At 34.8% G+C, this 22,213-nt stretch overlaps 2 protein-coding genes across 12 annotated transcripts; both read right to left on the minus strand.

Annotated features, from left to right (window-relative positions):
• Positions 1-3,344: 3,344 nt before the first annotated feature.
• LOC135617488 (cysteine protease ATG4B-like) lies at positions 3,345-6,676 on the minus strand. 10 transcript variants are annotated; one of them, XM_065117764.1, is made up of 9 exons: positions 6,542-6,676; positions 5,167-5,719; positions 5,017-5,045; positions 4,828-4,946; positions 4,561-4,711; positions 4,153-4,291; positions 3,996-4,051; positions 3,830-3,900; positions 3,345-3,759 (listed from the first exon to the last, which is right to left on the minus strand). In XM_065117764.1, exons 2-9 carry the CDS (start codon positions 5,575-5,577, stop codon positions 3,575-3,577), a joined length of 1,161 nt encoding a protein of 386 aa, XP_064973836.1. In that variant the 5' UTR covers positions 5,578-5,719; positions 6,542-6,676; the 3' UTR covers positions 3,345-3,574. The 10 variants fall into 10 exon arrangements, 7 of the variants coding, with proteins under 7 accessions (XP_064973836.1, XP_064973835.1, XP_064973837.1 ...); XM_065117763.1 differs by having other exon boundaries at positions 4,561-4,946; positions 5,017-5,067; XM_065117765.1 differs by having other exon boundaries at positions 3,622-3,759; positions 3,996-4,065; positions 4,561-4,946; positions 5,017-5,067.
• Positions 6,677-11,182: 4,506 nt separating this feature from the next.
• LOC103973205 (E3 ubiquitin-protein ligase AIRP2) lies at positions 11,183-15,322 on the minus strand. Of its 2 annotated transcripts, none has more exons than XM_009387704.3 (5): positions 15,077-15,322; positions 13,426-13,582; positions 13,256-13,322; positions 12,928-13,162; positions 11,183-11,761 (listed from the first exon to the last, which is right to left on the minus strand). In XM_009387704.3, the coding sequence occupies exons 1-5, from the start codon at positions 15,154-15,156 to the stop codon at positions 11,551-11,553; spliced, it is 750 nt and encodes a 249-aa protein (XP_009385979.1). In that variant the 5' UTR covers positions 15,157-15,322; the 3' UTR covers positions 11,183-11,550. The 2 variants fall into 2 exon arrangements, with proteins under 2 accessions (XP_009385979.1, XP_009385980.1); XM_009387705.3 differs by having other exon boundaries at positions 13,426-13,576; positions 15,077-15,321.
• Positions 15,323-22,213: the final 6,891 nt, after the last annotated feature.

Below are 22,213 nucleotides of genomic sequence, written 5' to 3' on the forward strand. Positions count from 1 at the left end.
TCTATTGTAAGCCACTAAATGAGTGCTTAATCCTGCATGTCGTCGTCATCATTAACCAACATATGGTCTTTTCTTAATCTTGGCAGGACGGATACTGCTGTCGGTGAAATCGGATTCTGCGATACTTTTTACCATTTTCGGATCCTAAGTGGATCCGATGGATTATAACCAGGTAAGGGAGCTCGACTACTATCTGTTCATCCAATACCCGACCCGAATCCGAACTGATGACATCCCAGCACCCGGCGAGATCCCAGGTTTAAAAGACTCTTGTGGTACTGTTGCATTCCAAACACCCGTCGACCCAACGCATCGTTGCCGCTCGACCATCCCTCCATGTTCACCGCTTCTTCCCTGTTTCTTCCCTGCGCTATCCCGAGATGTGGAAAGGAAGAAAAAGGAGCTCCCGTGGCCGATGCCATCGATCTCTCCGCCATTGATGGTCCTTTCCTCTTCCCATCTCCAGCTCCGACAGGCCCCCTCCGTTCGATCGGTCCGTGCGATCCTTCCGCTTCCCTTTGGCCTCGCACCCTTCTCCTCCGGTTTTTAGGGTTTAATGTTCGATTTGATCTGGTCTTGGAGGAACGATGCGAATGAGGGATCGATGCTGGTCATTTTGGTCTATTTGGATTTTCTTTGAATCATTGTTGGTGATTTGTTTCATTCTGATGCGATCTTGCGTTCTCGATTCGGGGTTGCTTACTTTTCAAATGTGGTGGTAGCGTTGGATTTGTCTGCCCCGAAAGTAAAGTGGATGATGGATTTAGCTTGTGGTATCTTGATTACGGCATCGGTTGGTCTTCGGGGTTTAGATACAGAGGACAGAGTCACTGTGTTCTTCGTTGCATTAGGCTATGCTTCTAGTCTTTTTCTTTGGGAAGGAAAGGAAATCGCTGATGATTGGTCGTCTTGTTTAAAGTTCCGTGTACGGGACAGATCATGGTGTTCCGTTTAGTTTGTTGGGCAATGGAGGAGACCTTTTGAATGCATTTTCTTGAACTCTGTGGAGGAAACTTCTGAAAGGATCGATGCGGTTGGTTTGTCAGATGAACGATTCTTTGGCATTTGTTGGTGCTAGCAAACAAAATTTTGATGTGACCCAGAATAACTTTGTAGATGAGCAGGAAGACTCTTTAGAGGGCTCAGAAGGAGGGCCTCTCTTTGATGGAAAACCGACTGAACAAGTGGCTGAGGAAAAGGAAGCTTATCAGCTGGATGAGTTGAGGGATTGCTTCAGAAGGCTATCAAGGAATTGCAGGTTGCTCAGCTCAACAGTCCTTGTGCTGGAATACAGAGCATAGAAGATATCTGAAACAGCAATCGCCTTAAAAGATGAAGCAGAACGTGGTTGGTGAGACGTTAATTCAGCTCTTTCTACCATTCAGGAGATTTTTTTAATGAAGAAGACATTGCCAAAGAGGCAGTCCACAAGGACACCATGGCCCTTCAATTGATTGAGGTCCGGCAGTGGCTGGTAGCACGAGTAATTGATTACAAAAAGAAGATATCATCAGAACCTTCTGTGAGGAATCATGAGAAACAAGCACGGGTATGTAAGGAAAGCTTGGAAAGCTGCGAGGAAGGATCGAGATGCATTCGAATGGGGAATGAGGAACTGCAGCAGAAGGAAGTGGAGAAGTTGCGGGAGATTGCTGAGAAAGCTCAGCTGGATTTTGGAGATGCAGTGAGCTGAGAGTTTAGGAAACTTTTATAATGCTTTTCCACAATTATCTTACACAATAAACTGCAACACGAATTTTGTAACTGGAATTTTTAGATTGGGGCCGAGGGGACTCGTGCTGCTGCCATAGCTTTAAATACTCCTGATGCAAATTATAGAGCAGTTTGGACGGTGAGCAACTATCCAAATGTTAAGACATTTGTTCAGGTCCACAAATGTTGATCATGGAATTAATTTGTAAAAGGAAGGTGCATCTGCGGAAAGTTATGTCACACCTTTCATTTCAACACATGGTACAAGAAAAAAAAATATTATCAAGAACATGTTTTTCTCTGTTAATTGTTTAAATACAACTAACTATATGTTGTTGTGAAAAAAGGTGTTTTTGATATCCCAATCAGACTTGCTATTGAAAATTGTCAAGGTTGTACCAGACTTTGGAACCAAATCTCCAGTTAACTGCTGTTGTTCTTGCACAGGTAAATTGAATGTTACTGTGATTAATGTCGCACTGATTGAACCTATATGGCTATATGTTCAGTGAAGCTGTGAAACTTTGTGCTTCACTAGGAAAGTTGGCCAATCTCAGAGCTTGCTGCCCCAATAAATGAATTCACAACTCCTCGTCTCTCAGAGCTCGCTGAGGTAAAAATATCACCAACTGTTTCATGTTGTAGTTAACTGAACTGACCCTTGTTTACCTCTTAACAACGTTGGTGAACTGTTTTTATTTTTTCACCTTATTGAGCAATTTGCAAATTCCCTTTGAGAAAATCATGGTTAGACTTTTTGCTTTACTTTGAAATAATGGTGTTATATTATAAGATAAGCACAACTTCAGCCAACCCTTTTATAGTTATCAATCTATTTAATGTTACTTAGATACTGGCTGCTTGCATAAACATCCTTTATAATATAATTACATTATTTAGTAGCACTCCTTATTTAGTGGTTGTTATTATTATCTGTATGAAAGTAGTAAGTGACAAATTGTAAATATGTTTTCCTTGCATCACTATTATACATATTTTTGGGCATTATATCATAGGAAGATGATAGATTTAATAGGATTTTCATTACATTTTGTCCTTTTTTGCACAAAAATCAGTATAACATTTGCCGGACAGTAACCAGCAGGTCTCATCCTATCTGTAAGCCTTTTCCTTTTATTTGAATTTTCCGGACAGAAATCAAAGGAACAAATGCTCACCTAATGAAAAATTGAGGTCCTGGAATAGCACTAGTCAACCCAAATGTAAGACAATTTTTTGTAGCTTTAGGAAAATATTCCTCAAGATATGCTTCAGAGAGAGTTTAACTTTAGGAAACACTTGTAGCTTTTGTGCAACAAATGCTTAGCATTGGACAAGTATTACTCAAACCAGCAAGTCCTCTCTTATCTCAGCCCATCTGAGGGATAAATGCTTAGCATTGGACAAACTAGTAAGAGATCAGATCGAACATCAACAGATCCGGGACTTCCCAAATACAACAATGAGAAGAACATTTGCAAAGGTTGCCAGTTCAAATAGAAATTAGGCTTATCATTAGGATCAGTTAAGGCGGCGATCATCAGATTGCTAAAACATAAAACATCTAATTAAAAGAATCACCATCAGAAAAGGCTACAAACATTAATTTTTCCAGCAAACTAATCCTTCGATGCACCAAAAAGTTGGGAACTCCTGTGGAAGTTATCATCCATTATTGAGTTATGGGATTATATCTTTCTTTTACATGTACAAGGATCTTGACAATAAATCAGAAAGAATAAGTGAAAGAAAAGAAATCCAGCACACTCTGGCTCCTCTAAACATATGATGTCCAGGTTAGGTTGGTGCCTGCCCTAAGATGATAAAACTTAATATTTCAGATGGCATTAAGACATGGCCTTCATAAAATCTGCCATTCATCATCATGGACGGGATCATCAGTGTCAGTAAAGGTATCAACTGCCAAAAGATCATCGTAAGGAACTGGCTTTGCGGGCTGAAGATTCTGGGCAACAGTAAAGAGTGGTGCCCTGTTTGACTTGTCTGCAAGCTTAGAAGCACGGGAACAAAAGTCTTCGAAATCATCTGTATTAGTTAACTAATCAGTCGACTGTAACTTTCTGCAAAATGGAACTCTAAAGGGAGAACAAGTTACCTTTATCTCTGCAATAGAACCCAATGGCCAACGATGGGTCGATCATGTCAAGTGGCACATGACGCACAGTGCTGAAACATGAAAGTAAGCCACTTGAGAGGGGTAAGGCATCAAATATATATCAATGTCAGCCACCTAAAACCTTTACGCAGCTGAAACAACATACCTGCAGTGATATGAAGAACTATCAGCTTCCAAATCATCCCTCTTGATATCAACAGCCTATTCAGTGCATACTTAAAATTTCAGTACGATAACAAATAGTCAATCGGTGATCTGATGCATGATCAAATAGAAAATTTTCCTAATGGAAGCTTATATACCGGTTGGCCTTCATGAGGATCCAAGTACAGTGCCTTGTTGTCCTGTATGCCAACAATATAGGTAGAGGCCCCAGGTCTTCCACCTAAAATGCCCAGGCTTTGTGGAAATGTAAATGTTTCCCACAACAAAGGAATGTACCTGCACCAAGTATGACATGCTAAATAGCACATCGGAATACCAACTGATAAATTCATCAAAGATTCCCATATTTGTGGTGATTTAGGCAATTATCTAGTATACATGTAAAAACGAGTTCTTTAAATTTCCATTCACTAAAACAAAACACTTGCCATTTAAGCATGCTTGTTTTATTTTCTTTTTCACAGTTTAGGTCCACAGAAATGGGAAATAGAAGTTGCCATATAATGTAAAGCTTCGCTATAACATTGTTAGGAGGATTGATTTACCTGGGGTTGATCTTTTCTAGTCCAAGTACCAAAGGAACCAACAACAGAATAGGTGCCCAGTTCAATTGCCCCTTTTTAAAATCATAACATAGTCTGGCAGCAACCTCAATACAGATAACTGGAGCTCCACCTCTCTCCCCATCTTCATCACCTGAAACAGTATATAGAACCATGGGCAAGCTTTCTTTGCATTTATCACTTTCAATTTGCTCTTTGTTAGCATGAGCAAGGGTTTCCCATGTTCGACAAATAGCATAAGGACCCAACCATGATCCAGCAGCCAAACCATAACACCTCCCAGCTTGAAGCAGATTGTGCACTGAAAAAGCACATGCCTCCGAGTCACCAAAAAGATGAAGAATTTCAATATACCCAGGATCATGTGGCTGCATAACCAATAGAAAATCATCATAAGCATTCAGAGATATCATGGATATATATGGTTATTCCTTTTACCTTCTGCAAGCGCATCCTCCAAGATCTCCCTAGATGATGAAAGATCAATGCCTGTTAGCAATTTTAGATTAACAAGATAAGCACACATCACTAGTTTCACTGGGACATGTATAAACTTAGATGAATAAGGAGGAAGACTTGGATTTATACCTGAGCAACAAGCATCTGGCTACTTCTGATCATACATCCCCAGTTGACATCACATGTGAACTTTGAATCACCAATGGGGTCAAAACCTTTCCGGTATGTTATCCAAATTCTTGACAAGAAATCTTCTAGGAAAGCATCATAACTATTGGGAGCATCAGAACCATGTGATGACTCCTCAAGTGAGAGTTTATAACATTTGCCAAGAAACCATATATCACTGGTCGACCTCAAAGTGTCCGCCCTGCTTGTCCATAGTATACGCTCTTGAAGTCTCCTCATCGGCCCACTAGTCATGACCTTATTCAGACTTGTCACCCAGCCATGGCTTCTGGAATTGCTAGACTTGTTTTCAACTGAACCCGTGTTGGAGTGTCGTTCGAAAACCGAAAAAATGGATCTGAAGAATCTCATCAAGAAAGAGGCCTTCAAACACCGTTGGCGAACCGTCTGGTCTGAATTAGCAGCTTTGGATTCTCTAGCTACTGAACCATCATCTGAGTTATGTGCAGGAAATTTGGAGTCCAGAACTCTCCCAAGCAAGTCCCGTCATTACCTAAACAAACAAGCACACAGCACGTTTTCATACCAGCAAAAAGCATGGCGTCGGAAGGAGGCATCACATGAAATACTGAGCAAAAGAAAAGTTTGAAGGAAGACCAGGTTCCTTACTACCAGCATTAGACATTCAAGTATAGCAAGTTAATCACAGCAGAATAAATTAAAATGCAGTTCAACAAGAATGGTGTTGACTATTTGTGTTTGGTAGGTGTAAAACATCGAAAAGAATGCAAACGATTTGTATTGAGGTGGATTTGGAAGTTGCTAGAAAAGGACCCATCAAATCCACATCAAACTTGGGTAGCAATTAGCCAAGGTGTATTGCATTACCTTGAATATGTTCCTTACTTTTTACTTTTTTTTTTTCTCGATTAATCAGGTAACAGGCTTTACTCGATAGTACCAATGTTTCTTTCAGTCCAAAGCACGCAAATGAAGGTGTCATCAATCAAGAACAGGAGTTCCGATCAAACTACAGAACAGATTCAAAAGAAAACCAAACCCCGAAGCAGATGGAGTTTAGCGAGCTCAAGATTGCAGACCCATCCCAAGTCCTAAATCACGGTGTACTACTTTTGATGCTGATAGATGCCCTTAATCAAACAGGCTTCCCCTCGCACACCGATCACTACCCGAGATCCCCGATCAGATACTAAACTATTTACGACAAAATTCGAACTATAAATAATGATCGATGGCCAACAACGATCAGCCATTCCTCCTTCACTCATCAACCCGATCCACAAAGTAGCGATCGAAAACCTAGAGACAACGAGATGAAATCAGATCGACTCCGAGACAGGAGATCACGCGTTACCTGGGAGGGAGCGAGCGAAAAAGAGCGACGGGATTAGGCGCGCGCGCCGTGTCGCATCGATCTCCAACACAAGCCACAAAATATTTCTAGGTCGTCTCCAAGATTCCTCTTCTACTTGGGACGTTGGTTCAATGGTAAAATATGCATAGGGGTAAATTCCCTAGAAAAATTCATATTTTCCGAGAACTCCTATTTTTTAAGAAAAAAATAGAATTTTTTTTATAAAAAAAAACTAAATTTCTAATATTTTTTCCCAACATAATGTCTTTTATTTTTTTAAAAGATGAGTTTACGCTTGTACGATCCGCTATCGTTATCTCATTTTTTTTATCCAACATCGCCTTTACCGCGAGGTCATTGCTCGGAAACTCCTCAACAATTGTAAAGTGTTCAAGATGTCAGGAATAACCTCAAAATAATTTTGCTGTTGACCTTTGCTCCACTCCACCATTGTGATAACTCTCAATAATAATCTAAAAGACTCCTAAGACCTCTCTTCCCTAACTCCCTTGATGGAGGTACAGATAAGACAAGTTCGGGGAGTCGAGGAGGAGGTCTTGGGGGTCATTAATATGGGGGCTATCACGACGAGGGTCATCGTCGTGGTAGAATAAAGAGGAGGTCGATGCAATGACAATGTCACTATGAGGGTGATTCTAAGAAAGCGATAAAAACGGCTTGCTATGTGAGAGGGTAAAAGGCGACCATAATAAGACGAAGACGATCATGATGAGATGGAGGTCAAGGGTAAAATGGTAAAGATAACCAAGAAAGGACATTATGCAGGAATAAAGAAAAAAGAGGTGATAGCAAGAAATAATAGAAACTTGAGGCTTTTTTTTTTTTTAATTTATCAAAATAATATTTACTTTTTTTAGTTGGACAAACATACAATCAACCACTAATTTATCTTTTTCCTATTTTCCTTCCATTTTAAGTAAATACAAATGAATCGTAAATTAACAAAAATACAAACTAAACACAAAATTAATCTTAAAATTAAAAGTAAAGTATTATAAAAATTATAAGATTATGAAAAAGAAAATAAAAATCATAATGTTAAATATTAAGAAAAGATAATATAATAATTTTATTTTATATTTTATATGAATAACAATTAAAGTCCTTAAATAAACAAAAAATTGTTAAATATTAATTCTAAATTTCAAATTTTTTAATAAACCTTATAAATAACTTTTCAATGTCTAAATGATTATTTTTTTCTTTTAAGCCTTTAAAATATATATTTTTTAATTTATTTCAGTTAGTACAAGTATGAAATTATGTCAATTTTAAAATTTACCAAATTTAAGATGAATATACAATCTTTTAGGACAAACATTTCTTCAATATTATTATAGAACGTCTTCTGAAGTTTTGAAGAAGCAAAACAATTTGGATATCTGTCTTTGAATGAGATTACACTGTTTTCGAATCCTATTTAAAAACACCTTAACTCAGATCTAACATGAGGTGCACTATTTTTTTTGAATGTGGGTATACTGTTTTTTAAATTGTATTAAAAAATAATATCACCAGATTAGTAATGTAGCTCAAATTCCATTCCTTTAAAAAAATTCTCAAATTTTCAAGAAAGCTTGCAAATGACTTACAAATACCTAATGACCATTGTTTCTATTTTCAGGCTTTAAAATAGATATTTTTATATATTTTAATATCTAAAAGTATGAAACTATGTTTTTTTTTAATTTTATCCGAATTTTGATAAATTTATGATCACTTTGGGACAAAAACCAATTGAATATTATTAGAGAAGATTTTATGAAGTTTTGAAGAAAAAAAATAAAAACCTAATTTATATTATATTGGAATAAGATTATATTGTTTTTCGGTTCTATTAAAAGTCTAATCTATTAGGACCGTAAAAGTACTAAAAGAGGGGGGGGGGGGAGGGGGTTGAAATAGTGCTTTCTTAAAAATTATGAAAGTACTAAAGGTGGTGGTTGAATTAGTACTTTCTTAAAAAAAAATTATGATATGGAAAACTTGTTCAATCAAGCTCGTATCGGAAATATATTTGATCAAGTTCGTATCAAAAGCACGTTTAACTTGGAATACGAGTAAAGGTAGCAAGCAACTAAATCAGTGTTACAATATTTTCTCTTTTTCATAAGCTTAGAAGAGAACATTTACACCTCACTTTTATATTAAGACCTCACTCCACTCTTAGAAGACTTCTAAGACAAAAGAGGAAGATACTCAACAACTCAAGAGAGTTTATACATTTAAAATCACTAAGAATTTTTTTTCCTTTCTTCTCTTTTGTTTACTATCATCTTTTTTTTACTATCCCAAGCAAAAATGAGTGGGGTATTTATAGACCCCAAATGACTTTAGAAATGGAGCAAAAAATTTAAATTCCTAAATTTTCGAGGTATTAGTGGTACCACCGATTACACTAGACACAGTACCACCACTTGCCACCATGTGTATTGGCGGTACCATCACCCAATCAGGGTGGTACCATTGCCAATATGGGCGGTACCACTACCTGACATTGGGCGGTACCACCGTTGACTCTAGAGGTGCCATCGCTGGGTTTTTTGGAAAAATACATTTCATACTTTCCAACTCAAGCGGTTCTACGGCCTGGCCAAGCGGTGCCACCGCTTGGCTGAATTTCAAGTCATTGAATTAGTCTTCTAATAGGCCCAATTTAATCCTGATTCAGGCCTAATGGACCCCTAATTAAGTCAACATAGTTACACCCAAAATTAACTTAATTAAATCTTAAATTACTTCGATTAAGACACAAATGATTATAAAATATGAATCATATATTGTCCGGTATATAATTGGTTCATTCGACACTTCATCAGAACTTTCAACTCATCGTCCTCTTATTCGACGTATTACCCGATCCATCGACATGTTGACCTCCTACAACATACAATCTTCTTAGCACAATGCTAGATCCTTCTAACCCAATGCCCAAACTCATGGCACAAAGTCCTTTTGGCACATCGACCAATCCTCCAGCCCAACGTCTAATCTTCTGACATAATGCTCTCTGGCCTAACGTTTGATTCTCCTACTTCAATCGATTTGCTTTTCCATGATCGAAGTTAGTCCTTTTTCACTTAAACGCTCATTAAATCAAAACTTCATCAATTGATTTCATCATCAAAATCCGAGATTCAACAATCTCCTCGTTTTTTAGGATGACAACTAATTGATGGTGGAGTTTTAACTAAACTCTCCCTATTTATATGATATTTTAAAATAAATTTAAATTTAAAAAATGATAACCTTCTAATCATAATTTTTTTAATTCAAGTCAAAATAATTTTAATGACGGTAACTTTCACATCATTACATACATGATTGCATAATTTCAAATCATCATATTCTAAAATATTAAAATTTTAAATGATCATAACTTCTCCTCCTTTGTCATCAATAAAAAATGAGAAAAGTATAAGAGTTTTACTTCTCTTTAAAGTATGCAAGCTAGTAATTTTTTACTTTTTTTTTAATTGTGCAAACTATCAAGTTTTTGCTTCTCTTTTAGATGTACAAGATAGTAAATTATTGCTTCTCTTATTAGATGTTCAAGCTAGTAATTTTGTTATATCTCTTAAAATTTATAAGCTAGCAATTTTTACTTCCAATATGGAAGCTAGCATTTTTTATTTTGAGAATTACAAGTTAGGAATTTTCTATTCCCCTTTGTCGTTATCAAAAAGAGGGGAAAGATATAATGGTATAATTCTTTTCCCTTTATATCAATATTCAGATCATGATAATTATTAATAATAAAAATAAATTTAAATAAAGAGTGATCATATATATATATATATATATATATATATATATATATATATATATATATATATATATATATATATATATATATATTACTCCAAAAGTCAAGCAAAACGAAAAAGAATGAGTGATGATTTGGACATCAGTCATTAACACCGAGGCTTTGGACAAAACAAGTTCACCGCGTGGAACCTTTTTGGTTTGTTTGGCGACAAATTTGACGTCAATCACCGTCGAGGCATCAGCCAAGCAGCCGTTCCTCGCGATGATTGACATGTCTTCAAATGAATAATTAGTACAGCTAAACCGAAAGCAGGTTTCCGTCAGTTTCAGCTTCAACTTTCCATAAGCAATTCTCGAGCAAAACATGGCAGCACAAACTGTTTGAGGTTATAGAGGAGATCATTTTAGATGCATCCATTATTTAATTGGGTTTGCTTCACTAAACCGAGCAATAGTTCAATAAAGGATGATAATGGCCACCCTCCTCCTCCGCATCACCGGTTTCCATTTTGTTTCGTTGGCATATGCTTCTGACTCACTTGCTAACCAAGTTCATCAGGGACTTCAATTTCCTGAACCACAAATGAAGGCCTCCTTGTTTCACTGGACATGCTATCCAGTATCCAAAACTAGAATCACAAATGACTAGATTTTGGTTGGTTAGTCATCTTCATTTTTTCTGTTGACGAGCAGCTAGGAAGATGTATGAACAAATCTGCACTGCATAATGAGATATATAAACTTCTCAACAATCAAGTAGATACTGAAGCCAAAAAAGCTTACTTTTGTGGACACTGAAGCAAGCATCCTTCTGCAAAGGAAACGAAGAAGCAACATTAACAAAGACGCAACTAAAATCTCAATAATGTGACTGCACTTTATGTCCATCATTGAAAGAGATCATTGAACAACCATCCAGGTTTTGAGTGAGAACGGAAACACACCAATCGATGAGCAAAGCATTGTTGATACACTGATTAGCAAAATACGCGCATGATATGTACCAACCGCATAAACATATACAATAGGCTGCAGATGATTTACATACATATCGTTAGGGATTAATCTCCTTCGAGTTAAATGAGCTGCTCTCAAGACTTTGGAGCAGCCTTAAGGAGGCAATCTGTTACTATCTTCTGATGAGACGAATTAGCCAACAGGTTTTGCAGCTGAAGAATTCGACAAGGTGCAGGTGGATAAGCAAAAGTGTCTCTGACAGGTCATTTCACATGAGAATCATAGACATCCAAAACAGAATCAGGCATAACAAGTGGTAACTTCTCTATGTACATGAACAGGCGCCTCAGATTCTCTTTCACCACCGTTGCCATGTCAACAACATCGCGTCTGTCAGTTAGTATCCATAGGTCATTTGGATTTACCCTCTTAAGGCTATCGCGACAGAAGGGGCAAGATTGTGATCGCGAATGCCTGCATAGAATCAGTTTGCTATTAATATGCAACAATATCATTTAGTGAACCAACTTTTTTATTTTAGGATCACTAGTAGAGAAAAACCATGATCGATTCAGTGAGAGATCTCACAAGTACTGATCAATTCAGTGACCTTTCTTGGAAGGAAATAAGGTCAAGATAAAATTTGAAGGGCTACTTCAGCAACTGAAACTTAATTATGGTCACCCTTGAAGCTAAATCTGGAGCTGAGGTAAGACAAAAGTTATAAGAGATGGGGAAAAAACTTGCTCGAAAGAACCCTTTGAATCTCAGAAGCCAAGCAACAAAGAATTGCTTCATATTCCCAAGGATAGTTTGGCTACCTGGATTTAATCACAAACATGGAAACAAAAGTGGGTGCTTTGTCCCTGCAATAACTTTTGACACTATGCTCTTTTCTTATGATCATTGAAGGAAACATTCACATAAATTGGAGCAAATCTATAAAAATAAGTAAAACCCCTACTTGGCTCATCAGTGCAAGGCAAATTGAATAAAATTTATTATTATCAGGATATAATGCACTGAATACTTTCATATGTTCTGAAGACACGAGAATTTATTTGATTATGACACAACTATTGGTGCTAGTCTAACAGCATGTAATTTTATCTTCATCAGCATATAAGTTTAATTAATCTGCTAATAAAGAAAGGAACACCAGGTCCCCACATCTAAAAGTCATAATATTTAATGTGAGCATATACAGTAAAGAAGTTTGATTTCTAATTTTATAAATTAACAAGAATCACATTATCTTGAATCTATCTTCTATAAATCATCTAATTAAAAGTCTACAAAAAAATTAGCTTTGGAGATTTCAGAAAATATATAAGAATGTGAATATGAAATGGCTTTCATTACTCGCCATTGGAGAGAAAATGACCATGCAGCCAATCACAAATATTTGGGACCATACAACACTACTACTGGAAGCTACATAGACAACTCATCATATATCTAGAATATGGATATGGTCTCCCAAAAACTAGACGCTTTTAAAGAAGGCATTTGATTACCAGTGATGGAATTATTTAATTTAGTTTCTAGGGATTAGGTTGGACAATGCTTCTTATACTCATTCCTATATCTCGTGAAATACATGGGAGATAACCAAAGCAGTCTGAGAGGAGAAACTATACCATTCATAGTAGCACCTCATGCACATAGCATGGCCACAATTTGGCAACACAACCTTGCTGTTCGTCTCCATGCAGATACCACACTCTTCCTCTCTCTCAACATCTATCTCTGAGAGTTGCTGCTTGTCATCATCTTCTCTTCTCCTATACCTTTCTACACAGATGGATTTTTGCTTTTTATCTTCCATATCAGTTATCCCTTTTTGCAGTTGTATCAAAGAAGGGAAAATCACCCCTGTACATAAACAACCCTTTAAAAATTTAGAGCTACAATATTCATACCATCGGGATGGAAACTATCAAGTTTAATACAAGCTAATAAGTTTACCGTAAAACTCTTTGATACTTGCTTTCCTTTCTTGGATAGACATTGTGGTTTTTCCATCAACATAAACCTGCATAGCAAAATGTTACTAGATAGAGGAAAAATCAAGGCAATAAGAACTGAAAAAATTACCAATATAGGTCCAAGGCAAATTAAAAGCTGGACACGTCAACCTTATATATCAGAACTCTCAGCAGACCAAGAGCCCCTGCAAGGCTACAGTCTGTCCATTGCACCAGAAAAAGAAATAAGTGTGCAGCTGGGCTATATGACATTCGCATCTGAAGACAAGCACCATCATATTCCCTTGGAAAATCTGAAGCTCTGCACCTTAACAAACATTAGATGTTGTAATGTGGAGACAGCAGCAAATACAGAACATCTGTTATTCACTTCATTTACCAGGGCCTAATTATGTTGAAGGTTGTAGTTTTGCTATTTATAAATCGTTTGAATTCAAAGGCTAAGGATGCATGCAAGTGAAAGCTTGTCACTCGTCACCGAGAAAATGAAAGTTGAGTAAAAAATCAGTGAGAATAAATAAAAGCAACATGGAGAAATACATCCAGCAATTAGATTTTCAGATTCGTATTAACCACAATATAAGAATCCGAAATGACATGCGAAACACAGACACAAACTAAAATGGATGTACAATCGTAATAAATCAGAAATAATTAGAATATGAAGTTCTCAATGTTATTTTTACAAGAAGCAAGAAAAGCTTCTGGATTACCAATTTCCAATTTTCTTTTTAAGAGGTTGAAATTGACTTTGGGATCTCTACTAAATTGGGATCAGCCAAAAATATATTGAAATAAGAACTTCCAGAAACAACAAAGCTAAATGTCACAGAAACTTTCAGAAACCCGAAAACTAGAAGTCACACAAAGAAAAAAGCACTTACACTAGCAAGGAATGAAGCTTTAAACCAGCATTGAGACTTGTGCTAAGCACTAAACCAAACAATTGAATAACTTTTCACCTTAACGTTCCATTTAATCAAGTGCAATTCATGACAAGATATGGATAAGACATCAGAAAGTAATGATGGTCAATAAATTAACACGACTCATGGCAATGATATGAAACTAAATATGAATAAAGTATCGAGATAAACTTTACTGGTCATCATCATCTAAAGAAACTTCACAAGGTACATCCTTTCTCACAAATACTCCACACAGATATGCCATTATTACTCCCTTCAGAACGAAAGCCTCTTAATTAGCAAAAGTTGAACTAAGAATTAACTTCTCCTTCGTTAAACACCTTTCACATGTAGCGGTGGAGCATTTCCTTTACTGTTTTAGAATAGTGTTTTCCAACAGCAGCTAAATAATTAACTCAGAATTTCAATATCCAGACGAAGGCAGCTACTTTATAGTCGATAAATGTCATTGCACAATTACATTCAGTGCGTTCTATTGAATTATGAAGACTCAATCCGGAGCACAACTAAAACTTACCGTGTACGAAAAAAAGATACAAAGATTCTGATTTCAACAGAAGGGTAAAATAGAACACCTCAAATCTACCCTGTAGTGCAGAACCGCTCACATTTCGGCATCAACAATTAAATGCACCAGACCAAGAATCAGTACTATTCATAAGAAAACTACCAAGATTAGCATGCAGATTTTTCTAAATACTATCAGAAAGAAAACCAGAAAACATCTTCGTACAAATTACACTCCAAAAGAATAGGAAATTTCCTAAAGAAGCTACTTTGGTTTCAAATATTACCCAATGATCCAACAACGTGTCATATTCCTAGTAAGAAGACCGGGACGGCAGGATCCGGTGGCAGATAAGTCCACTTACAGTGAGTTGGCGTGCTGGATGTCAGCTTCGAGGACTTTGAGGGAGTCCTTGAACGATTTCCGCATGGAAACGAGGAACATCTGAGCCGGAAATCATCCAGCAGCGATGCGAAACCCTGACCCTATCCCGCCTCCTGGTCTCCGCCGAGACTCCAATTCCTCGTCCCGCCAAACCCTAGCGAGCTCTTCCTCCTCTTCACCCTCCCTCTCTCTCTCCCTCTCCCTCTCCCTCTCGCGTTCGTTGCTTTAGAGGGGGAGTAAACTGTGACACGACCGAGCGAAGAAAAGGTTTCCTCCACGCCACGTGGACGGAGCAGGCTTCGTGCGCGTCTGTTTTAGATTAAAGTGGACGGCAACGAGCACCAGCGTCTTAATTCGACGGAGGACAGATTCGACTCGCGGGCCCCACGGCACGAAAAGTTGGCATTGGTAAACCATCGAGGCCGTAGAAGAAGCTCGTTGGTTCTTGCTGTGCCCCTCGAACACGATAAAATTAAAGTGCCTCTTTTGGGTTCCTCGAGCGTACGCTATCCAACCGTTCAAATAATATATGTAACCAAAATGTCGTTTTAGCCGACACTACTAAGACATGTAACGGAGGGCTCATTCGATCACGTTGTCGGTCATTGATTACTGCCATCGCCTTCCTTGATGATTGAATGGCCATCAATATCAACTGTTCCACACCTACTTATTACCATTCAAAATATAACGATATGAATAGAAATTGGAGTGTTCGTAATTATTACTAATTAATTTTTTATTTAATTATATTTTTAAATGATACCCAATTTAAAGAATTTTTTATAATTATGAAGGATACATAAATCATATGACATCGATATAAAGAATAAATATGAGCATAGACTTAATGAGAAGAATGGATTCTTTTTATGGAGAACAATCGGGAGAACTCGAAGATGTGCCTAAGTCCACTTAAGCTAACGATGGAAAAGCTTCGAGGCCTAAGCCACAAAAGTTAGGTTGGATCGAGCGCATATCTATCAACCTAGCCTTCGAGAGTTATTTATGATTCAGCCGACATAGTTACTGTATTAGACCATCTAATTTATGATATGCTATGTTTAAAGCCCAAGTCCTGTGTAGGTGTTAAATGTGCTAAATGTGATGTGAATTTTTTCTAAGATCTCACATGTTTTATTATTTATGATATGAAGGTCATGACATTCCCGTTAGTTTCACAATTGAAACTTCTTCGATTCTTAAATATCGATGGTCGATACCCGATCAACTATCCACCTTGTTATTGGAGGCAATGAGAATTTCATACAGAATCCACATATGGATTGATATTAAATTAAAGGAATGACTAGCTTAAATTTTTATTGATAATGGGTGTGAATTTATATACACAAAGAGATATTACAAAATATGATAATTACATAATTTTCTTAATTAATAATAATATAAAATATTCATCTAAATCATTTCATAATATAGGCTATCACATTAAGATCATGATCCTCATTATTGATAGAATTATGATAATATGTTAGAATAATTTTCATGATTTAAAATCATTATAAATATTATCAAAATATTGAGAGGATCATGATAGTTTAATCATGATTTGTTTTATCAATAATATCCTTCCTAATATGCCCCTACAAGATTGTGCTTCTATGGAAGACACCAATCTTGGATCGAAGTAGAAAGAATTGTTAGCGAGACAAAAGCTTGGTAAGAGCATATGCAAGTTGATTAGAAGATAAGACATGAGAGAGACATAGCTCATAATTTTAAATTTTGTCATGAACAAAATAAAAATTGATAGCTATGTGCTTCATTCGAGAGTGAAATACATGATTAGTATATAGATATATTGTCTCAATATTGTCACTATTTATAGATGGAGGATCAAAAAATGTGACAAATAGTTTATATAGTAATGATTGAATCCAACATAGTTCGATAATTGTGGAAGCAGCTGCTGGATGTTCAATCTTTGTAAAAGATCTTGCAATAGAATATTCTTATATTCTATCTTAAAACTCTAAGAGATTGGATTATGACAAAAAAAATATGATATTAGCACTAGTAAATATCCAGCCATCCTTATTACCTATTTAATCAATATCAAAAAATGCACGAAGCAATAAAGGAGAGTTATTTCGGAGAAATAAGTCATGATCGATAGTGACCTTTAATATTGGAGAAGGCAACAAAGTAGGCTTGTGCATAAATTGAGATGATTTATTCGCATATGCAATGTCTAGATGAATGAATACTAAATACTAATTAGACGATACTTAATGACATCACTAAGCTTAGGACTATCATATAGGATAATAGGAACACGTGTAGATATTGGGATAGTAATAGTATTGGCTTTAAGCATTTTGCTGCAATAGATCATGAATATACTTTTGCTAAGAAAGAAATAGATCATTTGTTGTATGGATAACTTGAATATAGTTGAGGGATCTAAGATCTTTGATAAAAAAAAACTTATAGAGATTAACACAGTAATAATATTGGCTTCAAATATTTTAGTGCTACTTAAAATGCCATGAATATCCTTTTATTGAGAAGAAAATAGACCACTTATAAATATTAGTACTATCTGATAAGGTAAAAGAAACATTTATAGAGATTAGCAAAGTATCAGTATTAGCTTCAAGCATTTTGATACAATTCAAAAGGTCATGAATATACTTTCGTTGAGAAAGAAATGGATCATTTGCCATATTGATGATTTGAACACCGAGAAAATAACTTAAGAACCTAAAATCTTTTATAGAGAACTTATTTTCTAAGTTACTGAATTAATGAATTAATTATTATTTATTTATTACTCATAATAATTAAGTTAGATTGAGAATTATGCCCTCATGAGAATAAATGGATAACAAATTATCAGATTGAGAATTATAAAATTTAACTGATTAGATATATTCAAAATTTATTATACTAAGCACAATGGGCTTGCTTGAGACCATAAAGAGTCCTAAGTAACTTATAAATATGTTGAGGAAGATTGTGATAATAAAGGCTAGAGGTTACCTCATAAATATATCCTCAAAAATATTATTATAAATAAATATATTATTCACATCCAACTATCGAAGTCGTCAATTGTTAGACAAGGCAAAATGTAAAATAATATGAATTTTTGTTGCTTCACAATTTGGCTAAAGGTGTCATGGTACATAAGGCCTACACGTAAATGAAATCTCTTTGCAATAAGTCTTGCTTTATACTTATTAATGGACCCATCAAGATTTCGTTTGATATAAAAGACTCATTTGCACCCTATAAGATTTTAACTTGGATTGGATGAGACTAAGTCCCATGTACTATTCTATAATAAAACATTATATTCTTCATACTTTGCTACTCATTATTCGGAAATTTTTAAGGCTTTATTGACAATAAAAGGTTAAGAAATGAATTTTTGGGATTACTTTATAAAAATAAAGAAACATTTATTTGGTTTGAAGACTTAATTTTTGGATCTAGTAACCATCGGATGAATTGGTGTAGGGTCAATAACATCTCTAAGATGTGTTGAACAAGAAATAAAATAAGAGATATTATAACCAAATTTTGCTATGAATTCTTCGAATTCGTGATACTGTCGCAAGGTAACTCGAGGGACAAAATAACATATTATTCATTATGCACTACTAAGGAAAGACTTAATAGGTTTTGAATGGATAAAATGTTTGGATTGATGAGTAAGGTTGATGTTTTATGAGGTAACTCATGAATTTGAGGGATCCAATCAATAAAGTTATTGGAAGCTAGTATGGGTAAAAAAGAGTCAAGTAATTTATAAAGAAAAATATATTTCATAAAATCAATATAGCGATAAATAAAAATTCTTTTCATTGATAAATCAAAATATTTAAAGGCACTTTGATTAGTAGAATATCTAAGAAAGACACATAGTTTTGATCAAACTTTCAATTTATTATAGGTGTAAGTTTTTAATCATATATAATATAGACACCCAAAACATGTAATTTACTATAGTTACAAGTGGATCTAAATAGTTTTTTAAATGCTGAACTATGTTAAGAATTAGAGTGGGCATACGATTAATAAGATAAGTTGATATAACAAATGTATGAGACCAAAATTAAAGAGGTAAGGAAGCTTAGCAAAGAGTGTGGAACCAATTTGGACGATATACTGATGATAACGATCTACAATCTCATTATATTCAGAAATATGTGGAGGGGTAAGAAAATGAGAGATTCCATTGGTTTTAGAAAAATTAGCTTTTGAAATTCATTATTATTATTAGAGTAAAATAAAATAATAGATCATCGAAAGAACTTTTCAACAATAAGTTTGAACTTAGAAAAAATAATGAATACTTCATATTTTTGCTTCATAAAAAATAATTATATACACTTTGTGAAACAATCAATGGAAATAAAATAGCAGTTAAATTTATCGTAAGATTGTAATGGTGAAAGAGGCTGACTATATAAGTTCAAGAGGCTAATTACTTGTTAGAGAGGATTTAGAAAATGGAAAGTTATGCATTTTATTGTATTTTCATGAATTACATGAAAAAGAATGATAAGATAATGATGATAATAAGGTAAATTATAAGAATAAATAATATGATTTAGAACCTTAAAAAAAGATGAAATAAGTGATTGTGTTATTCTCAAATGGAGCCTTAGTGGTGGCCAAAGAAAAAATGAATTAAGATGAAGATGATACAACACTTGGCTACTTATAAATTTCATCTCTACTTAGTCCCTCCATAAGATATGCCCCCATATTAAGATAATTCATAATAAATAAAAAAGTATAAAAAATTAATTAAAATATTATTAGAATAACATAATTTGGAGATATATATTAGGTTCTTCTTGATATCAAAAACATAAAAAAAAAATCATAAAGTAAAAAAAAATTGAGGAAAAGGGATTATTTATAGAACTAGTATAATTTATTTTGAGATCTTTACCATCATCTATCATAATATCATTTGAACCATTATAATATGAATAAAGAGATACATTATTTAAGTCAAATATGACATGATGAGAAGCACTAGAATCTATAAGCTAATTTGATAAAGGTTGAAAGGATTGAGCAACAAAGTGGACATATGGTAATAAAAATCAGCTAAGTAGTGTAGTAGAATATATAGAATAAGGTGAATATGAAGGCTGAAATAACTATATGATATCTCATTTTCTGGAAAGAGAATATTAGTAAGGATATTATTGAAAAAAATAAATCATATTAAGATTATCATGATTCTATCAATATTTTGATAATATATTATCATGATTCTAAATCATAAAAATTATGAGAATATATTATTATGATTTCATCAATAATGAGGATCATGATCTCAATGTGGTCTCCTACATTATAAAATAATTTATGTGAATATTTTATATTTATTAATGATTGAGAAAATCATGTAATTATCATATTTTGTAATCTCTTTGTTGTTGAATTATTGCCCGGATTTGTTGATATGGTTCCATTAATAATATTGAATTATCATGTCATATTATTGCCATCAAAATGATTATTTAGATGGTTGCCTTGTTGGTTGTGGATCTTGTCTTTATTGTTAGAATTAACTTTGTTAGCAAGATTAACGGTGATAGAAGCAGCATCAGAAGCTGCTCACTTAATATAAGTATATCATGAAATTTTTTTAAAAGATATAAGACTATCACCAGCACGAATCGTAGTTGAGATTTTCTTGTAATCTAAACCAGGACCATTTTAATATATAAAAAATGATCTCTTCATCATCAAGAGGTATATGAGCCATAGCAAGTGCATTTGCTTTAGTTTTGATAGTTTGCATATAGTTAGAAATATATTTTTTGCTCTTAGAAAGGTTGAAGAGAGTTTCTCGAAATTGTATAAGGCGATCATCAGATTGGTTAGCATACATTATTGAAATCTTAAACCACACTTCATGAGAGGATTTTATAGAGACTACATAGAGAATAATTTGAGAAGATAGAGGTAATGATAGTACTTCTAAGAAGATTTTGATTAATCCAAAAAAATATGTTTAAGATTGACAATTTCAAGATTATTCATTCTAATCATTTGTGAAGGACAGTCATCTACGTAATCTATAACATCATAACCGATTGAAAGAGAATAAAATAGAATATATCATAAGGTATAATTTGTAGATGTAAGTTTGAGAGGGAACTTTGAAAAGAAAAGACTAGCTTAAGAGACATTATCAATCATATCAAAAAGTTGAGAAGAAAAGACCCTAAAGCAACTTAGAAAAAAAAAAGATTTACTAGAATATATAATTCAAGTACCATTAAAGAAATGATCAGCTTGAATTTTCATTGATAGTAGATATGAATTTATACACATAAAGAGAAATTATAAAATATGATAATTATATACTTTTTTTATTAATAATAAATATAAAATATTTATTTAAATTATTTCATAATATAGAAAATTATGTTGAGATCATAATTTTTATTATTGATAGAATCATGATAATATGTTATCATAAATTTATATAATTTAAAACTATAATAATATATTATCAAAATAGTAAAAATATCATGATAATATTGATTTTTTTAATAATATTTTTCCTAATAAAGCATAAAGCATGCAAGGACGCTGGGAAACATGAGAAGCGGTCAGTTCAGCAGCCGCCGCGTCGCGTGCGTACGAGACAACGCCGCATGTGCACATGCTCGAACCTTATCCGGAAATAGAAGGATCATAGGAGTTGTGACGTGGAGGGCCACGTGTTGCATACGTGGGTATGCGGTGATTTGATTTGGTGTGGTGCGCTTTTTGTCGAGACTCGATAATTTTCTGTGTTCCACAAAATACAAAAGAAATTTAATCACGTGGCATCCGAACATAGGATGCGCGATTACGGTGGGCCGGAAAGGGCATCGGTGTGTTGTATGTTCATCCTCCGTTTTGTCTGACCAGCCCAAATCGGATCTTTGTTAGGACGTGTCCAGCACTTGTAATAGTTTGGTCTACTCTAGATTTCATTCTCTGGAATTTGAGCAGTCATTTTACCGCCATAGGTTTCCAAGTCACGAGAGCAGGACCCTTATCCACGCAAGAAACCTTATCTTCTTCTTTCCTTCTCCGTGTGTTCAAACCATCCCAATAAAAAGGATGTGACGTC

Source organism: Musa acuminata, chromosome BXJ2-7 (genome assembly GCF_036884655.1).
Source record: "Musa acuminata AAA Group cultivar baxijiao chromosome BXJ2-7, Cavendish_Baxijiao_AAA, whole genome shotgun sequence".
Lineage (NCBI taxonomy): Eukaryota > Viridiplantae > Streptophyta > Magnoliopsida > Zingiberales > Musaceae > Musa > Musa acuminata.